The 17,685-nt window shown below is 55.5% G+C and overlaps 5 protein-coding genes across 5 annotated transcripts; 2 read left to right on the top strand and 3 right to left on the bottom strand.

Moving 5' to 3' along the window:
* Positions 1-2,403: 2,403 nt before the first annotated feature.
* Positions 2,404-3,676, bottom strand: HRG_04555 (uncharacterized protein; the record flags this gene model as incomplete). The annotated part of the gene is made up of 3 exons (XM_044863026.1): positions 2,404-2,965; positions 3,181-3,445; positions 3,517-3,676. The coding sequence occupies 3 exons, from the start codon at positions 3,674-3,676 to the stop codon at positions 2,404-2,406; spliced, it is 987 nt and encodes a 328-aa protein (XP_044721640.1).
* Positions 3,677-7,193: 3,517 nt separating this feature from the next.
* On the top strand, positions 7,194-8,027 carry HRG_04554 (tetraspanin; the record flags this gene model as incomplete). The annotated part of the gene is made up of 3 exons (XM_044863025.1): positions 7,194-7,595; positions 7,693-7,858; positions 7,921-8,027. 3 exons carry the CDS (start codon positions 7,194-7,196, stop codon positions 8,025-8,027), a joined length of 675 nt encoding a protein of 224 aa, XP_044721639.1.
* A 591-nt stretch (positions 8,028-8,618) lies between these two features.
* Positions 8,619-10,213, bottom strand: HRG_04553 (magnesium transporter NIPA domain-containing protein; the record flags this gene model as incomplete). Its single annotated transcript, XM_044863024.1, has 3 exons — positions 8,619-8,883; positions 8,941-10,112; positions 10,172-10,213. 3 exons carry the CDS (start codon positions 10,211-10,213, stop codon positions 8,619-8,621), a joined length of 1,479 nt encoding a protein of 492 aa, XP_044721638.1.
* An 852-nt stretch (positions 10,214-11,065) lies between these two features.
* Positions 11,066-11,934, top strand: HRG_04552 (ATP synthase (E/31 kDa) subunit domain-containing protein; the record flags this gene model as incomplete). Its single annotated transcript, XM_044863023.1, has 3 exons — positions 11,066-11,095; positions 11,216-11,724; positions 11,784-11,934. 3 exons carry the CDS (start codon positions 11,066-11,068, stop codon positions 11,932-11,934), a joined length of 690 nt encoding a protein of 229 aa, XP_044721637.1.
* Positions 11,935-12,223: 289 nt separating this feature from the next.
* On the bottom strand, positions 12,224-14,111 carry HRG_04551 (uncharacterized protein; the record flags this gene model as incomplete). The annotated part of the gene is made up of 2 exons (XM_044863022.1): positions 12,224-12,808; positions 12,864-14,111. The coding sequence occupies 2 exons, from the start codon at positions 14,109-14,111 to the stop codon at positions 12,224-12,226; spliced, it is 1,833 nt and encodes a 610-aa protein (XP_044721636.1).
* Between the last annotated feature and the right edge of the window lie 3,574 nt (positions 14,112-17,685).

Below are 17,685 nucleotides of genomic sequence, written 5' to 3'. Positions count from 1 at the left end.
CCAGCCGTTGAACGTTCTTCTTGCGGGGCGTGATTCAACCGCTTGCTGTCTTTTATGGTGCATGTGAGTCCTTGAGTTATTTGCTTCCGCGTTTCTGGAGCCCTTCTACTGCCATGAGCTGACAATCTGACAACTGGCTTCTGGTGCGCCACCCGGCTGTGCTTGACAGGCTTCGACGTGAGACGGTCTCCGTAATGGATGATTCGGCAAGCCCAACCAGGGAGCAGATTGCCAAATGCCGTTTCTGAGTTGTGTGATTAAAGAAAGTGAGTCTGTTACATATCTATCTGTGTATGGAGAGAAGGATTTAGCCGTATTGCTTCTGGCCCTGCAACTGTACCTATCGGTTCCCCTTAACAACTGCGAGGCTATCCGAACAACTGTTCTGCCGACCGGGGGAGGGCCTTAGGGCGACAACTGTGGGAGATGGTCGTTTTCTCGCAGTACGTAAACTCGCAGACGACTTCCGCCCCGTACGCTTGGAAAAGCGAGAGCTTGACGGAATCGGCTGGGAAGATTCGTTTCCGCTTGACGCCAGTTAAGGTGATCCGTGTGATGCATAGCCGCCTTGTGGTCCCCAAGTGATTAGACCAGTCCACGCAGCCCAGCTGGACTCCGAGGCTCCCTCGGTGACTATTCGTGTAGCCGTTGGTAAGAGAAATTCCGCGTCAGCTGGTCTCCGAGAGCATGCGCTTTCGGCAACTATAGGAGGAACGACTCGCCCGCCAGTGCGGTAGGAGACCAGAGGATCGTCTTTCTCTCACCCCACTATTACTTGTATTCCTGAACCTGTTCATCTTACCTTTGTCTTTAACCTCGTTGTTCGTCACGTTGAAATGGCACTCGCAGTCAAAAGATACGGTATTCAAGAGCTTTGGAGGCCTACGGGAGATGCCGAGGTCGAGCAGGTGCATGCCTAACCCTATTCCTCCCAGTTTTGAACATCTTTAAAGCATAGACGCTGTTCATGGTCTCAACGGAGACTCCTGGGGCACTTGGACGGCGAAAGCGAACGGAGTCTGCTGGCTCAACCATCCAGACTTCCTTCCACAGTTCGTCGAGAATGCCCGCGTTCTTGCGTGGAGATACAACGCGAGCTTCTCTTCGCTTTTTGGCGACAAACCGTCGAACGATCGCATCCATCGCCACGCGCAAATCATCGTCGCGAATATGTCAGCCGGCCGACGGTGAGTCCACTCCTGGGGACGCACTTTGTGGCTGAATGATGTCTCCCCTACTCTGGGGGAGAAATATTCCGACCGTTTGTAGCTTGCTGGGGCCACCGGCCGCCCCATCGTCTTTCTTTGCCATTATCTTGGAGGCATCATCGTGAAACGGGTCAGATCCGCGTCTCCGTCATTCATTCGAGTCATGAAGCAGCTGAAACTCGAATAGGCCCTCTGCTACTCCGAATCGAGAACAGGTGAAGACAAATCCCAGCTTCTGTCATGACTACATCGTGATCGACGACAGCGCTGCACCTCTCTATGACGACATAGAGCGAGCAGGACTTGCGGCAGATCATTCTGGTTTGGTCAAGTTCGCGGATGCTTCTGATCAAGGATTTCTCATGAGATACTGTGGCCAGGCCCCGGTTGACATTGAGCGGAAGCGTAGGTATGCCGATGGAACTATTGGTCGTGAGCGCCATCGGGAAGCCGTGGATACGATGCAGAGACTCGGAGGCGCTGCATACTAATTTACTTTGGCAAGTCAGGCGTCAACATATCGGAGAACTATGAACGGCAGCTCTGACGACCCCGTCACTCGCATTTTGGGTCTTGGCCACGTGTAACTGAGGGAAGGCTCGTTGGTGCCTTTTGCAAGCCTTCTCTTTGGTCTTTGGCTATGAAAAAAGAATGATATTCTCGACTTGGCTTCATATGGGGGCAGTCTTGATCATGCAGAGTCGCACCACCAGGTTCCGGAGGCCAACCCAATGACTGTGAAGGGTACAGGCGAGTACTCGATGGAGTCCGAATGACGAGCATTGTACGAGTATGCCGCAGAACTCCCATCCAGCCCCTGTACGCATCGCAGCCTCCGGAGCTTTTGTGATTGGCGAAGGAGAGCAGGTAGCCTCGATTCAACACAAGCAAAACGACGACAGGCCCGTCACTATCGAGTTTTCCAACGGCTTGCCGATTCCCCGTTGATTCAATATTGTCCGTCTGTTTACATTTCGCTGGCGGCACCCGACTAGGCGTGCTGTCAAACCCGGCGAAGTCAACGTTTTTCCGGACTACAGGGGAAAAGAATGGATTGAAGTATATAACTATGAGTTCCGCAAAGGCGGAGAATGTCTAAACGACGGATTTGAAAAGTCCCCCGCCCGTTCTCTTAGATGCATCTGAAGTAGAGCTCGGTCGCCGCCGGGCCTCATAGCCCATGCTCGGCCGTGTCTTATTTGAGCTCGTCGTGGACAATAGCATTTGACCCGTGCTCCAGCTTCTCCTTCGGTATCATTGCCTGCAGCTTCTTGCACTTGTCTTCGCCTCGCGCAACAACTTTGGTGATCTCTGCTTGGACCATGGTGTTGTTGGTCTGTTCGAATCCGGGCATCACGCGTGGTCCACGATGGCTGGATGCGTGAATCATGGCCAGAGCAACGAGGGCCGCGCACTCTCCCTGGGGCAGAAGGTTGTTTCTGATGCGCTGCAACACGTTTTCCGGCAAGGTGTTAAGATCGACGCCGCCGGAGGCAACATCTCGGTCAACGTCCATGGGCGCCTCAACACCGGCATACTCGTCAGTGTCCATTGGTTCGTTCACATGAGCCTGTTCTTCTTCAATGTCCATGGCCTCAATCGTCTCCAGCTGTTGGTCAAAGAGTTGTCCAGAAGAGGCCTCTAAATCGACTGCAAAGTAGGCAAAGATGCTCGAGCGACGCACATCCCGCGTAACGTCCACGCCTCGGGGGTTTGCTTGGTAGTCGATATAGCTCCTGTACGGCCTTCCAGCATTTCTGTCAAGTCGAAGACATTAGTATCTTCCATGGCAGCGAGTTGGGACGCGGCCGGGAGATGGACTTGCCTGACAATTACAACGTGCCCACTGCCGTCGGGGCGCCTGTACGCAACGCCCATGACACGAGGCGCACCAACGTCCGGGCGCGCTTGGCTCTCCGGCACGCCGCGCGAAGCCCGCGCCGGACCTCCCCCTTCCCCGTGGTATGTCTACACATGGAAGAGGAGGCCGAGCCGCTCAAGTGCGGCCATCATGTTGGACATGGAGACGCCAGACGTGCCCGGGCGAGGCACCGCAACGCCGGCGCGATTCGAGATGTCTTCAACCGTCGTGCCGAGGAGTCGAGCAGATGTGACGAAGAAGCAGTCCGCCCGCAGGGGCACCTGCGTCAAGAAGTCGGCAAGAGCCCCGAGCGCTTGGAGCTGCACATAATATCGTCGGTGGAGAGACTTTGGTTCTACTGCGCCACCCGTGTCATCTGAACCCGGATCAGCTTCAGCGGTTCTAGTATGAATACACTTGCTCCTTCTATGGTGTCACGTTGCTTACCCGTCTTGCTGGAAGCAACAGCGTTGTCCAAAACGAACACGGCATCCGAGAAGCTGTCGACTTCAGCATTGGTGACATCTGTCGTGCGGACAAGACCGGCGCTGGCTTGGTGAAAGCTGAGCAGCGTGCTGAGCAGCACCGACAGAGCGGAGGCTCTCATGGTTTCGAAAGGTGAAGATCTGGTTAAAGAAGATATATACGTGAATGGTGTAGCGAGTGGCTGTGACTTGAGAGAGTGGAAGAGATGGTGAGTGCAAATTGAAGAAAGCAGAGAGCCTCTTATATACAGAATCTCGCCAGGCCTCATCAACGACGAAATTCATACCCCGTGTAAGTCGCATGCGGGTCCATATTCAGGCCACGCTTGAATGTGATCAAAAGTTCTTGCTTGACCGAGTCTGAAGCCGACAGCTAAGAACCACATCGTATCACCAGCAGCATTTGCGATTGGCTCATCTTGTAGCATGCCTCCACAAGCCATCTACCAAGCCATGAGCTTATTACAAGGCTACATGCACAAAATCCACGAGTAGAACAGCGGTAGCCCATGGTCATTTTTGGCAAGCGACTCCGCGGTCGATGGTAGTACCGTTAGGAGTGCCGCCTTCTCGGAAATATCAAGGTGCGGGAGCGGGAGATATACAGTGGAGACTTGGAAAGCTTCTTTGACAGCTTCCATAAACACGTGGGTTGGCCAGGCAAGGACAAGCCTTTGCGACGGGAAGTGGGACTTGGTTCCAGAGGACGAGGCCACCACGGTGCTCACGCAGTCGCAGCGTACCGACTGGGAAACTCCAGTCAGGGTTCCGTAGAATTTAGATTGATGGGGACCAGGTATTCCCCTGTCCTTGACAGTTTCTTTCCTGCCAGACATCCTTGCTACCCGTTTGCTCACAGGTGAGATCGGTTGAAGCCGACTTCAGCGATTAAGTTAGGCTACATCCAGAGCACGGCCGCTCAACCACGTTTCGGGAACGAGTGTGAGCTGTGTTGGCGGCAACAATACAGATATGGCACTTCTATAGTGACTGTCATGGTTGTTGTAGGGGGGGAGAATACTCGAAAGAGCACAAGTACGAGTCAACTCCGAAGACACAGGCTCAAGTGGGCAGCATATGTCAATGAAATATTCGCCTTGCTGTTGGCAGCAAACGTGTGATATCGAGTGGATCAGGGTCTGGCCGCAGCAGGCAGAGGAGTGAAAAAAAGTGACTCGAAAAGCCTAACACAGCCATTATGCTCTACAAAGGGTCAGCAGGTCGTCTCCACTCCCCGTTCTCCTCTTGTTGTCGGCCGGGGTGTTGATATATGCCCACGGGGGGCTTATCCCGGCGTCTAACAGCACGCGATGCGGAGACTAAAGAGCTTAACTGACTAGGCCGTCCAATCGCATGCTTCAATAATGCCAGAATTGGACATCCCCCCTGACAGGCATAAATCCCGGAAGACCTTTTTACGCTCATGGATCCCGTTTGGAATCACGATGCATCCATCTGGGACGGGCTCGCTGAGAAAATTCGTCGTCTGATGTGGCATGCAACGTGATGGCCTGGGGCAATCCGATACGGACTGACTCGTCTTTGCATAAATCTGGCGACTGTCTGGGAGACCATCTCTACCAACACGAGGCTGTCGAGTGGAGAGAGATTGATCACTTCAACATCGGGCCTTGTGAGTAAACGCCTCCTCCCCAGAGACCCAGAGTGAAAGCAGCTGCAGTACAAGGGCCTCTCAATGCCAAGGTGTGATTTCAAGCGTACAATGTTGTTCCGCCGTGGTCTTCAAAACTACCCAACTAGGCAACTCCGGCCGAACACAGAGGGAATAACGAGGGAGCCCATGACCCTGGCCTACTCCGTCTCATTCCCCCGCATGGGTGCTAAAAGCCGGGTATAAAGCTAACGCACAATGGACAATACTCGTGTTAATGCGAGACTCCCCCATAGGTCGTTCTCGAGCTCTGCCTCGCCCGGGTAATGGCGGCTCAAAATTGAATCCCCACGGCCGACTGTCGATGAGTGCGAGGGTCCAAATATTTCCTGGCAGCCTTTGTTGCGATTGTCGTGAGTCTTGAAGGCGCATAATGGTGGATGGTTGAAGTGCTGACCCGCAAGTAGCACATGGCCTTGCATCTAGTCACAAAATAGGGTATCAATACATGAATGGCTTGCACGGCAGCAGGGTCAGCAAGACATGCCAATTTCTGCACAGCCATGCGTGTCGAAGAAGCCATCGGTGGAAACAACATGACTGCCAACATGAGTGCGTCTGACGATGCGGCCACCCAAAAGCAAAGCCCGCTGCAAGGGCCTGCCATGAGCTTTGCAATGGCGGCGGTACCCCCAGAAGAATTTATCGATAATTTAAGAGCAGAGAGCGTGTGTGGTGTATCGTGCAGATATGACAAGACACTGACAGTGAGATGTATCGTGACAGGAGAAAACAAAGCGCACATCCATACACTTAGTGCATGACCGGCTTCACAAACATGGCAATAGGAAATCCCTTAGGACATCCCTTCTCGAACTTGAGATGTAAACCAAGCGGGGACTGCAAGGTGGTAATGGTTGCAAGGTACGCCAGTCGACTAAAGGGCCATCTCTCAGTCTCCATAAGTCCATAGCTTAGGCAGATAAGTGAAACGTCACATCTGGCACTCTCGTGCTCTGCCAGACGGCTTTGTTATCAAGGATTACTGTTGTGTCATCCTATTGTTTACCATCGGAGAGTAAGATCTGGGTAAGGGCTTCTGTCATGGAGGCTTACTTTGCTACAAATGTCGTTGAGCTTTGATTCAACTGGCTGATGATTCTCGCCAGACATGCGGCTAAAGTGACGAAGGGCATAGACAGCTAAACGGTATAATGACTAATCGAGAACCATGATTCGATGTCACTCGGCAAATGGAAATCTCCTATTACGGAAGGCGCTCTGCACGTGACCCAGGATCGGAGCAAACTGCCGCCGCGATGGACAATGAGGGTTCTCATCCGTCTTTCTTCTTCTTCTTCCTCTTCTTCTCTTGCGCCGCCAAAGAAGCCGGCCGTGGCTTTGGCCCTCGCGGCGACGACACCTGCCGTGCCGGAGCAGCGTGGAGAGCGCGAGGGCGGGCGCGCGTCTGATTGGTCGCGCCCTGACCGCGCTCACCGTTCCTGACGCAGGCCTGAAACGGTTCTTGTCGGGGCCGCGCCAAGATGCCCTCGCTCTCTCCTCTGCCGGCCTAAGCGCTCTCCTCCCCTCTCCTCTCCTCTCCTCTCCTCCTCTTCTCCTCCCTCCGTGACATCCAACTTCTCGACAAATTGGTCCTTCACTTATTCTTTCTTGGATTCCTCTTCTTTTCAATCCCTTCCTTTTAGTCCCGACGCTCGCCTCCACCACGCTGGTTCGTGTTATTCGACCACCCCCGCCTGCCTTCTCTCACTCACACTCTCTCGCCCTGTCCATCGACTACGCGCCGCCCCAAACAAGAATATAATTCGACTGCGTTTCCGACATTCTTCAGCTCAAACTTACTCCTGGCCTCCCCCCTCCCGGGACGCCGGTCGCCCATCTCGCCATCCGCGCAACAGGGAATTACACGACATCAAGATTGTATGCGCACGGCACTGAGCCCGACTGGCCTTGCCCGACAGGACCCGGCCTAGAACACCCACCACAGGCACCCAACTCCCGCAATCATGCCCAACAAAGTTTTCCTCGCCGCGCTGGCGGCCGACGTTGTCTTCCTCATCACCGGCTGCCTCGAGCTTGGCTTCTCCCTCGTCGTCCGCAGCCAGCTCTTCAACAATCCCCAGGACGGCCAGGAAGCCGTCCGTAATCTTCTCTACCAGAGTTTCCCGCTCATCGCCGGCATCGTCAACGCCAGCTTCATCCTGGCCGCCTCCGTCTTCACCCTCATCGGCCTCATGTCCCCCATGAGGGGCTTTCTCAAGGCCGGCGGCTACACAGTCGCCTTTTGCGGCCTCTTCACCCTCTGCGTCGGCGTCTTCCTCTGGGTCAGCACCCTCAAGATCAAGGAAACCTTTTTCCCCGTCTACGTGGCCCAGGATCCGACCGTCCAGCAGCTCATACAGACGTCGGTACGTATACATCATCAGCTTATCCTCTGTCCTTTGTCTTCTTTTTTTGCTCCCAAGCACTTTTCCGCAGATCAATATTGACATGATGCTGCCACAGTTTACCTGCTGTGGCTACTTCAACCACACCACGCCGGCCTTTGTCACCGACGCCATCTGTCCCAGTCCCGCTGCCGCCGCCCTCCTCCGCGGGTGCGGAACCGCCATCTCCAACTTCTCCAACATCTTCATCGACAACATCTTCACTGCCGTCTTTGGCATGGTCGGTATGTGCCAACCCGAAATAGAGAGTGACAGCAGAGGGACCTCAGCTAACAGCAGCAACCAGGCATGGACGCCATCCTCATTCTCGCCATCGCCTGCCTCCTCAAGGACCGCAAAGAGCGCGAGCGATACCGCCACATCGATGAGAAGACTGGCTTCCGCCACTTCTAGACGGCTCGCAGTTGCCACCGCTTTTCAAACGTCAAGACAGGTTCTGGCCAAGGAGTGAGAGAGCGGGGGGGGATTCCGATTGCCCCGACTGCATAGAAAAGCATCAGCATTGTGATTTCCTTCAGCGTTGTACATTCCCTCTTCTATTCCAGTATCTAGATTGGGCGGTCTGTGGTTCTTGCTAGTGTTTCCTGCCATTTGGGTACTCTCATCCTTAATTTTGATGCTCGGAACATGGCCCAAACTGAACCCCCCAATCACACATCTCATGATACATACCTTTCTGTCCCAACTTGCATTCCTGAGCGTGAGCACTCTTTCGATTACAGTCTCGTCAGTCGTGCAATGATGATCTATGCAGTTGTACCCGGATCATAGCACCTCGCCATTCCCATTCGTCTCGATACTCAAGGCGAATGACACAAGCCCACTGTCCAAACCGCACCGCGTGTGCGTGCATTCGTATGTTCGCATCTGCTGTTCTAGGACGCCACATTCGCCTCGCCAACTCCTGGTAAGCACCTGAAAAGGGAATACAATGCCCAGCCTCGGGTCTCGCAACCAATAACCTTGCTGCCACCCGCTTCCGGCTTATCCGTCTCCTTCTGGGTTATGATCTCGAGTCTGGGACCGCAAGGCGCTGACGGCGGACGAGCGGTTGCTCCGGTTCGTCCACCAGCCCAGCGTCAGCATGTTTCGTAGCGACCCTGACGTCGACGAGCTTCTTGCCCGAAGATTTCTCCGCGCCACGAGGCCGGGGAACCCGGTACTCCTCCTCCGCCGCCGGGCCAGCTTCTGAGGGGCCGACTCGCTGCTGAGTCCCGCCTCGGCTGCCTCGGCGGAGCCGCTGTCCGCCCTGCGTGAAGTCGGCAACAGCGGCGAGCTTTCCGACCGGCCGGGCACTGTGCTCGACCGCAGCCTGCCTATAGGCGTAGACGAGTCTCGTTGGTCCGCCAACTCGCCCCATATCTCGGCACGTTCTGCCCAGCGGAAGCTCTTCTTGCGTGGGGGCGTCATCGGAGTGGTCTCGCCGTGGGCTGGCGGGAACGTCTGGTACGTCGGAGTGACGTCGTCCTCGACGACAGCCTCCGACCCCAGCAAAGATTCTTCTTCGTCTTCCGTGTCTTCGACAAGCCCCAGTCCGGGAGCCAATGTTGATTGACCAACACCAGGGGCGTGCTGCTCGTCGCTGAGCCGCCAGGATAGTGCCAAGACGCCCGACAGGAGAATGACGGTCCCGAGAGAGATGAGGCAGGCCCGCAGTGGCGAGATGAGACCGGTCTGGTTGAAATATATTAATCCATCCAGGATAGCGATAATGTTGTAGACGCAAAACACGAGAGGATAGAGGACCGATGTGGAGACGAGCTTCAAACCTCGGTGTAGGTAGTAGAGTTGGCACAGCGCCAAGATCACGAGGACCAGCACAATCATCCAGGATGCCCAATGGGAGAACTGGTTGTCACCGCCTATTGTCTTGATGACGAGCTCGACGGCCGATTTAGCGAAGAGGAGAGCATGGGCGGAAAGGTCGCCGCTGATGACGCCGTACATGATGCCGCGGATGAGGCGGAACCGAGAGTTGTGCGAAAGACTCGTCGTGTTGTTGACGACATCTACGACAACGGCGATGCTGATGACGAATAAGGCTTGCAAAATCATCCACGCGACAAAGGGCTTTCGAGCCATGAGCCCCAGGAGCTCATGCAAGTTATGCGCAGGGGAGGGGATGGCGCCGAAGATGGCGATGAGGATGGCGCCAGTCGTGACAAGGAGCGTACCGCAAAGGGACCATCGCGTAAAGGGTTCGCTGAGGATGAGCGTGGCGCATATCGAGTTGAAGACCAAGCCGGCGGCTTGAAGCGTCGAGAGAACGGGCAGCGGCAGCGTCGAGATCTGCACCGTGCTTCCGAGCAGATTCGCGATGATGAACATGGCCATGCCGAGCTGCCATCGCCGTCTGCGATAGGGCGGACGACGGACGTCGTGGGGGCCCTTTTCGTCTTCGAGGATATGCGACTTTCGCTGCAACGTCAAGCCGAGGCTCTGAACACTAGTCGACATGAGACCGACGATGATTCCCAGCTGTCGCACGCTTTTGTTAGTCTAAGCGACACGGCCCGTTCGGATGAGTCTAGGCATACAGCTATGCTCCCGCCGGGGGAGATGCCACCCAGAGATCCCATCGCGCCGCCTCCAACAGGGGCGCGATCATTTGGCGAGGAAGGGGGTCGAGTCGCCGCGTAGCCGCTGCATGAGGAGCCGAGTTTGACTTTGGTTGCTCGTTGGGGATCGCCGTCAAGAGAGTCGCGACAGTACACCGCTAGTCAAGACGGGACGCGCGACGGTGACTATGGGCGGATGGCTGGCTGGTCACGAAAAGCCGCTCTGCGACGGTTGGTCGGGAGGAGGCTGGGTGGATGGACGGATCAAGGGAGGACGAGGGTGCCAGCACCCAAAGGAAGAGAGCGGAAACGTAGGAAGCGGTGGTTTGAAGCTGAGTAGGGGGCGCGCCTGTCCCAGAGGGAAAAGAGGTCTAGACAAAACTCTAAGAAGCGAGATGCAGACACATGGGGGTGCACCACCTGACGGAACGGATCCAAGGGGGGGTAACCTCAACAGATCACAGGTACGTGAGTTATGCAGCGAACGAGGCCCCGTGCACTGCCCCAGGCGTATTCATGCAAGCTGCGTGTGGCTGGTGCGGTCACATGATGTCAGGTGATGTCAGGTGATCCCACGTCATCTCTCTGTTCTTGGGCAGGCGGCGTGTGGCTTGCGGTGACCTCTGCCGACCTGTGGCTAATGCACCCTCCCCCCCGTCAACGCCCTCCCTCACTTTGGCCGTGAGGCAACGACAAGCTCTCTCGACATCCAGCCGCCACAGCTCCTCCTATGCGTGGCAACATCACCGACATCTGCAACGACAGCCCATTCCTCACATCTGCGGTCCCCCCCCGGCTGCCCTCCAGGACCTGCTCGCCCGCCACCCGCCTTCCTCCATATCCTGCAACTTCGGCACTTCCGAAACCGCGATCATGTCACAACACGCCCTGTCCGACCAGCAGGTACGCTCTCCCCCCAAGAACCTCCGACGAGGAGCATGGCTTCGCGATCATCTCCGCCTGACCACGACAACTTTCACCACCGGGCAAGGTTGCTAACGCAAAGTTGCTCGAATGCGCCAGGTCGACAATGAGCTCCGCAAGATGACGGCCTTCATCAAGCAGGAAGCCATGGAAAAGGCCCGCGAGATCGAGATCAAGGCCAACGAGGAGTTTGAGATCGAAAAGTCCAAGCTAGTCCGCCAGGAGACGGATGCCATCGACAGCCAGTACGAGAAGAAGTTCAAGCAGGCCACCATGTCACAGCAAATCACCCGCTCCACCGTAGCAAACAAGACGCGACTCAAGGTCCTTGGCGCTCGACAGGAGCTCCTCGACGGTATATTCGAGAGCGCTGAGAAGCAACTCACTGATGGTGCCAAGGATAAGGCCAAGTACCAGAAGATCCTCAAGGGTCTCATTCTCGAGGGCTACTACGCCATGAACGACCAGCAGCTGCAACTGCGCGCACGGAAGAAGGATTACGACGTGGTCAAGAAGGCCGCCGACGAGGCGGCCAAGGAGTACAAGAAGGAGGTTGGCAGGGAAGTCGAGGGCAAGATTGACGAGGAAAACCCCCTGCCAGAGGGATCGTGCGTACCCCGCCTCCCCCCTCTATCTGGTAACAGCCGTTTTCTAACTACTTCAAAAGAGCGGGAGGCGTCGTCATCGTCGGCGGAGCCGGGAAAATCGACATCAACAACACCTTCGAGGCCCGGTTGGAACTTCTCAAGGGGTCTGCAGCACCTGCGATGCGCGAGTCACTGTTTGGCAAGAACCCGAACCGCAAGTTCTTCGATTAGAGTTACTGTCGGAATCGAGCCCGCGAAAGGCGTTGCATTGGGACTGTTCGCTTGGAGAGCTTGCCAGACCGGGGCAACTTGTTCGTCACGATGCGCGGTTCATTCAAACAGTCCGCGTACGATTCGTAAATTACATGGCTGTATCATAAACCTGATTTCATATGCAAACGTCCAAGCCAGTAGCACTGATTGCACGCTACTTGCGTTACCTTGCATTTTGCCGCCCTCACTTGATGCGCGTGAAAAGTGAAGCCTCGTCAGTCGCGGTACGGCCCTCCTCCCCTGCCGTTCACTTTGGCTGCAGAAACTTCTTCATGTAGTCTTGCTGCTGCCGCAGCACAAATGGATCCTCCCCCTGAATGCCAATGTCAAAGACACTTTTCTTGGCCTTTCTTCGTGTACGAACCGCGTGGGAAAGCCGCTGCTGAACCCACTCGACCACGCTTTTGGTTTCTGTGCGCGCCAGCTTCATGCCGGAATCGTTAATCTTTCTCCAAATCTCGCCCAGCTTTGAGGCCAGCTTGTCCACATCGTCGTTGAAATGCTTCTCGTTCTCGCCATCATCGAAATCGACAACACATCCGTCGTCGATCGCTATGTCGAAGAGAATGATGCGGGACTTGAGTTCCGCAAAGTCGGTATCCAGGTTGATCGTGTAGTCGTCACCATCGAGAAGATTGATAAAGTCTTTGATGGCCAGAATGTCTGCCGGATTGTGGCGGGCTAGAGCCGTGTCGCCGAAGAGGAAGACAGTGGCCAATCTTCGTCTGAGGTCGTGGATTCTCGCGCTGCTGAGCGGGAGACCAAGGAGAGCATTGGCTCGAATGTTCTGGTTTTTAATTCCAGCGGACAACGAGGTAGATAGTTCGAGACACTACACTATTAGCATCATGCAAGACAGCGTCTAGTTTGGAAGAGGCAAGGCTCACAAATGAATCCCAGGAGCAGTTTGGAATAGCTTCAGCGAGACACTGAACAGCGTCTTCATATTTCACCAAAACGTCAAGATTGCAAATCAGGAAACAGTCCATCGACATGCGCAACAGAGTATGCGTTGCAGACTTGACAGCCGATACGGACAAATGCGGCGATATCGTACCAAGAAGCCAGAGAAACGACTGAAGGCATGTCCAGTCACGGTCTCGATAAGGCTCTTGATCCAGATTGGACAAGGACAGCTCAAAGCCTTCTTCCTCTAGATTCTTGTCCGCCCCTAAGCGAAGGAACAGCTCCTGGAGTCGCTGCGGGGTGATGAGCCGAGCGATTTGCTCGGGGCAATCTGCGACAATGCTGCAGTACTCGGACCGCATCAGCATGGATTTTTGGATACACAGCTCGTCGAGAATCCATTCCAGCAGCGAATCCGGTAGGTTGTTCATCTTGCGAATCGCCGTCTGTAGCACACCCGATGCGAGGTGCTGCTCTCTGAGTTTCACGTTCCCATGGGTGAGCAATCGCCACGGCCCGGTTCTTGCGTCCCTCGGAGCCGCTGTGCTCAGCGGACACCTGTAGTCCGGGTCAAAGAAGCAATACCGCTGTTGGGAATGGTCCGACCCCGATCGCTGCACCGCTCTGAGGACCTTTTGAGCATCCTGCCCACTCCTCTCCTTGACGATGTCCATGAAGGCATCGCCAGGCGCGTCGTTTCTCGACAGCTTTGCCTTGTGCTCGGTTTCATCGGCAGCGGTCTTTGCTCTCATGGAGCTCGCCGTGGTCGCATCATCGAGGCGCGCATCCTTCGCCAGCGCCTTGAAATCGAACTTGTGTTTGGGCATAAAGGCCAGCGGCGATGAGTGGAAGTGAACCTCGGTCCGCTTCGCTCTTGGTGTTACGTAGGGACTGTGCTGTGGCCTCTGGGGAGGCGGCAGCGCGGTTGGGGGTTGACGACGCCCGAGGAGAGTCGAGAGATCCTCGAGCGAGTCGTCAGAGTAGCCTCCATCGCTCTTGTCATCGTCGGAAGCAGGGATTACTGAGGTAGCGGGCCGAACCGGGGTAGTGGTGTGGCTCGGCAGCGAGGACGGCGGGGGGGAGGAGAGCGGCGTGCTTGCGGTCGCGGAGCTGCGTAAAGCTTGAGGAGGCGTGTGTGGCCTGGACTGAGCAAGGGGCTTGAAGAAGTTGAGAACGCTTCCGTATCCAGCCCCGTCAATTTTCTTGTTGCCTGGCTTTTGGAATGGCATAATGGCAACCCAAGGAGGGAGCTGGGCACGGCTTGGCGGCGGTTGATGAAGATTTTACATTCATCCCCGACAAGTGTCTTTGCTATAGAGCATCGGTTGATGTCAAGGGCAGGGTCTGGCAGGTGGACTCAGATATTTGGTGCTGGAGATGAATAAGGCCAAGGTCAACGCGTAGGTACGAATGCATCTGCATGAGGTTTCACGGCGGCTCTGCTAGAGGCAAGGCGCGCTGTCACGTGACCTAATGGATCATGATTACTTAATCGCCTCTTTCTCTTCCATGCAGTCAATTAAGAGACAGAGGGGCAAGTTGAGCTGTGGCTGGCTTTGGACATCCTGCTACGTACACGGCTGTCGAACCTACTCTCGGTTTTGTCACGATCGACTTGCCCCGAAGGTTGCGACACATCTCTTGCCCCTTTGGAGATGGCCAATTATGACTCTCGCTTCCCGTCCGCACTATAGCCATGTCTGCGGCTCTTGTGGATGTGGTTGGTTCTTAGACAAATCTCGCCAATCTTGACCCTAAGCGGACAACTGCTTCCGCCGTGGCAACGCCCATTGGGTCCAGAGCACAGCACAGCTCTGGCGCCCGTCATGTGTCTGGGAAGTGATAAGGGGAGCTACGTATGGATGCGCATGCGCGATGCCATGACGGGCAGCAGCCAGTCAGTCGTTATAGAGGGCGCAGGCAAGGTTGTGCCTCGTAAATTTTTTCTCCCGCCGCGGAGGAGGCAAGGGGCCTATCGTGAGCCGAGAGCATGCCAGCCATGGCCAACGCGACTCATCCTGCAGACTGGTGGGCGGGGGCGGAAAGGGGGCATTGTTGGCTGCATTTTCCACCGTTTGATTCGTGCATGATTCGCTTCTCATTAGCTGGTACTGGCATATCCGTGCAGGCAGCCCACGGCCATCGTGGGGGCCGTCAAACGGGGCGAGCTCCCACTCGCTGCGATATTCGTCGAGTCATCACGTATGTAAGACTTTTACGTACGCGTTGCACAGAACCTATATGACCTCGAGCCGCACTCAGATGGGCGTCCATTACTCTTTGCACGTCATGTTTTATGGGCACCTGGCTTGACAGCGAGTTTTCCAACTGCATTCCAGGAGTCGGCAGCCCGAGCCCCGCCGAGAGAGACGTGTTTTTGAAGAAGAGTCCAGGCTTCATTAACCTCCTTAAAATCACGCAGACGCCAGTTCGTATGGGGCCAGTAAGCTTCTGATCCTGTATGCTTCGTGGAGACAACTACCCACCCCGTAACTAGGTAGCAGTTTAGTTATAAAAAGTCTGGGCACCAATGCGCACTAACAGTTGAGAGGCACTAGCACTAATGCTGGGCGTATCGACATTTTTGTTACCCTTTTCTTGGTGCTAGTGCCAGAAACACCACCTGTTTGCCAAACTCGCTGATGTGCCAAATCGGAAGCCTAATCATGGAAGGGGGTGACTTGGTCCGTACCTGGCAGGTACTTGGTACTCCCTCATCAGATGGAAACAATCTCAGGGGGGATAAAAAGGGGGTACGTAGCTCCGCTGATCTGATGGGGTAGCTTGTGCGGCGCAGGCTGCAAGCAAAATACAAGTCAAGGGGTGCAGAACTGCAAAGCGAACAGCAGCATTGGTATTTGCTGCAGAAAAGTCGTCGTCGCTTGACGTCTAAAGTAGGCTTGCCGCGGCAGCTCTAGCTTGCAGCAGCCTGCCTGGACCGAAAATATTGAACATGTGTATGCGCACTTGGTACAGGATACTTGGATACCTCCATAATTGGATGGAGACTCATCTGGAACCAACGAGCTTTTCGTGTTCAGATTCCGGAGTAGGTGGCTTTTGTGAGACCTGCATCGCCTGTGGTCTATAACGAGATGCGGTGCTCCGTAAGAAAGGATGTGAGCCCATGGAACTTAAGTGTCAGTGGCCCCCCCCCCCCGTAAGGCGCAAGGCAGGTGTCACAAAGAGCAGCGGAGGGCGCCCTTCATGGATATCTGCGCCTTGGCCCTTGCGGTGGGCACCAGTCAGCATCCCTACCGTCCATGTACAGTAGTACTGTACCGATGCTGTACAATATGTCGACACCACGCATGAAGTGGAGGGCAATAACTACTAGTAGACACTTGTCAGGAAGCTCCACGTGCATACTACCTAAGTACTAGGTAGTACGTAGTAGTACTGTAAGTATGTAGGGACCAAGTAATACTGTTAGGCATGCAGGGAGCGCCAGTTTTGGCAGAGGCTGCCGAGTACAGTACTTTTGTCCACAAGCCAGCCACCTGGTGCATACTACATGTACCTTAACCCTTAACATACTGCAGTGCCGGCGAAGAAAAGCCCGTATTTCGAAGCGGCTAGCAACGCTGTTGATATGTAACCATCTCGTGTCTCAGGAACCGCGGCGTCAAAAGGCGAGCTAAATGGCCACTTCAATGCCCACAACAAAAACACGGCTGACTTCCTGGGCGGCACTTGGATGCCGCGCTCTGTCTCTCTGTCTTGCGTCTCTCGAGTCTGCGTGCCAGCCCTGAAAGCTTTGGGCAAGTCGCGGCAGCCCCTGGTTCACCGGCCGCGGGAGGTACCCAGACGGGGTTAGGGTCGGCCCCCTTGTTCCACAGGTCCTTTGCCTGCTTGAGCTAAGCCTCTGGGTACGTCTCCCACTCGGAGACGCGAGAGACGCCTTCTTACGCGCCCTGTGGCAAGGGGCGGCTGGGCAGATACATACCCGGCAGCGGCGGAGTACAAGCCAGAAGACCGTGCTGCATTGCTCGAAGCGGGAAGGCAAGATATTGCCGGCTGTATCAGCATGCAACACGCAGAGAACCGTTCGTGTTGTAGATCCGCGCAAGGGTGCATTTGCCTTTCCAACAGGAGGCGGTCGGGCGTCAGAGGATCCGAAGAGAGACGACGCGGCTGACCAATGCCCGTGTCGCGACCGAAAGTTCCGTCAGCACGTCTTGGCCCGTCTGTTCCGTTCAGACCGATGGGTTTCTCAAGGGCGATCCAAGGCCTCAGCGGGCTGATCGACCGAGACTCTTCACTTGAGGACTCGCACAGTAGATATCTCGAGAGAGAGAGGGGACTGCTTGATACAACTACGGTACACAAGAAAACTCGGGCCTCCCAGACAACTCGCCCATTGCTGTATCGCCAAGCTCGGTCATTCTTTGGTTGTCGGATGGGCCGGGAGCTAGTCGCATCCGAATTCTGACTGCTGAGGGTCAGCCGGAGAGGCAGCGCAGCTTGAGAATATCCCACCACTCGGCGTGAAATTTCAAGGTACCGTGCCGTATCCTCGACTTGTAATTAATCCCACGGTGCTCCGCTGCCGGGGGGCGCAGGGCGCAGTGCACTCACAGCAGCTTGGAACCACGTGTGTACAAGCCATCTGCGTTGATGGCTGGGGCTGGGGGGGGGAGGGGGCCACTGTCCCTCCCTTGCTGTACGGATACGCACGGGACCTGGGCCAGTCAACGTCGAGCTCTCCTAGCATTACTCGTACCCGTACTTGCAGGTACGCCTGCACCCTGTACTTCTGCACCTAGCCCGCTGCCCGCCGTCGCCATGTACTGTCTCGCGCAA

Source organism: Hirsutella rhossiliensis, assembly GCF_020360975.1.
Source record: "Hirsutella rhossiliensis strain HR02 chromosome Unknown scaffold00004, whole genome shotgun sequence".
Classification (NCBI taxonomy): Eukaryota; Fungi; Ascomycota; class Sordariomycetes; order Hypocreales; family Ophiocordycipitaceae; genus Hirsutella; species Hirsutella rhossiliensis.
This window is presented reverse-complemented; position numbering and strand designations above follow the sequence as displayed.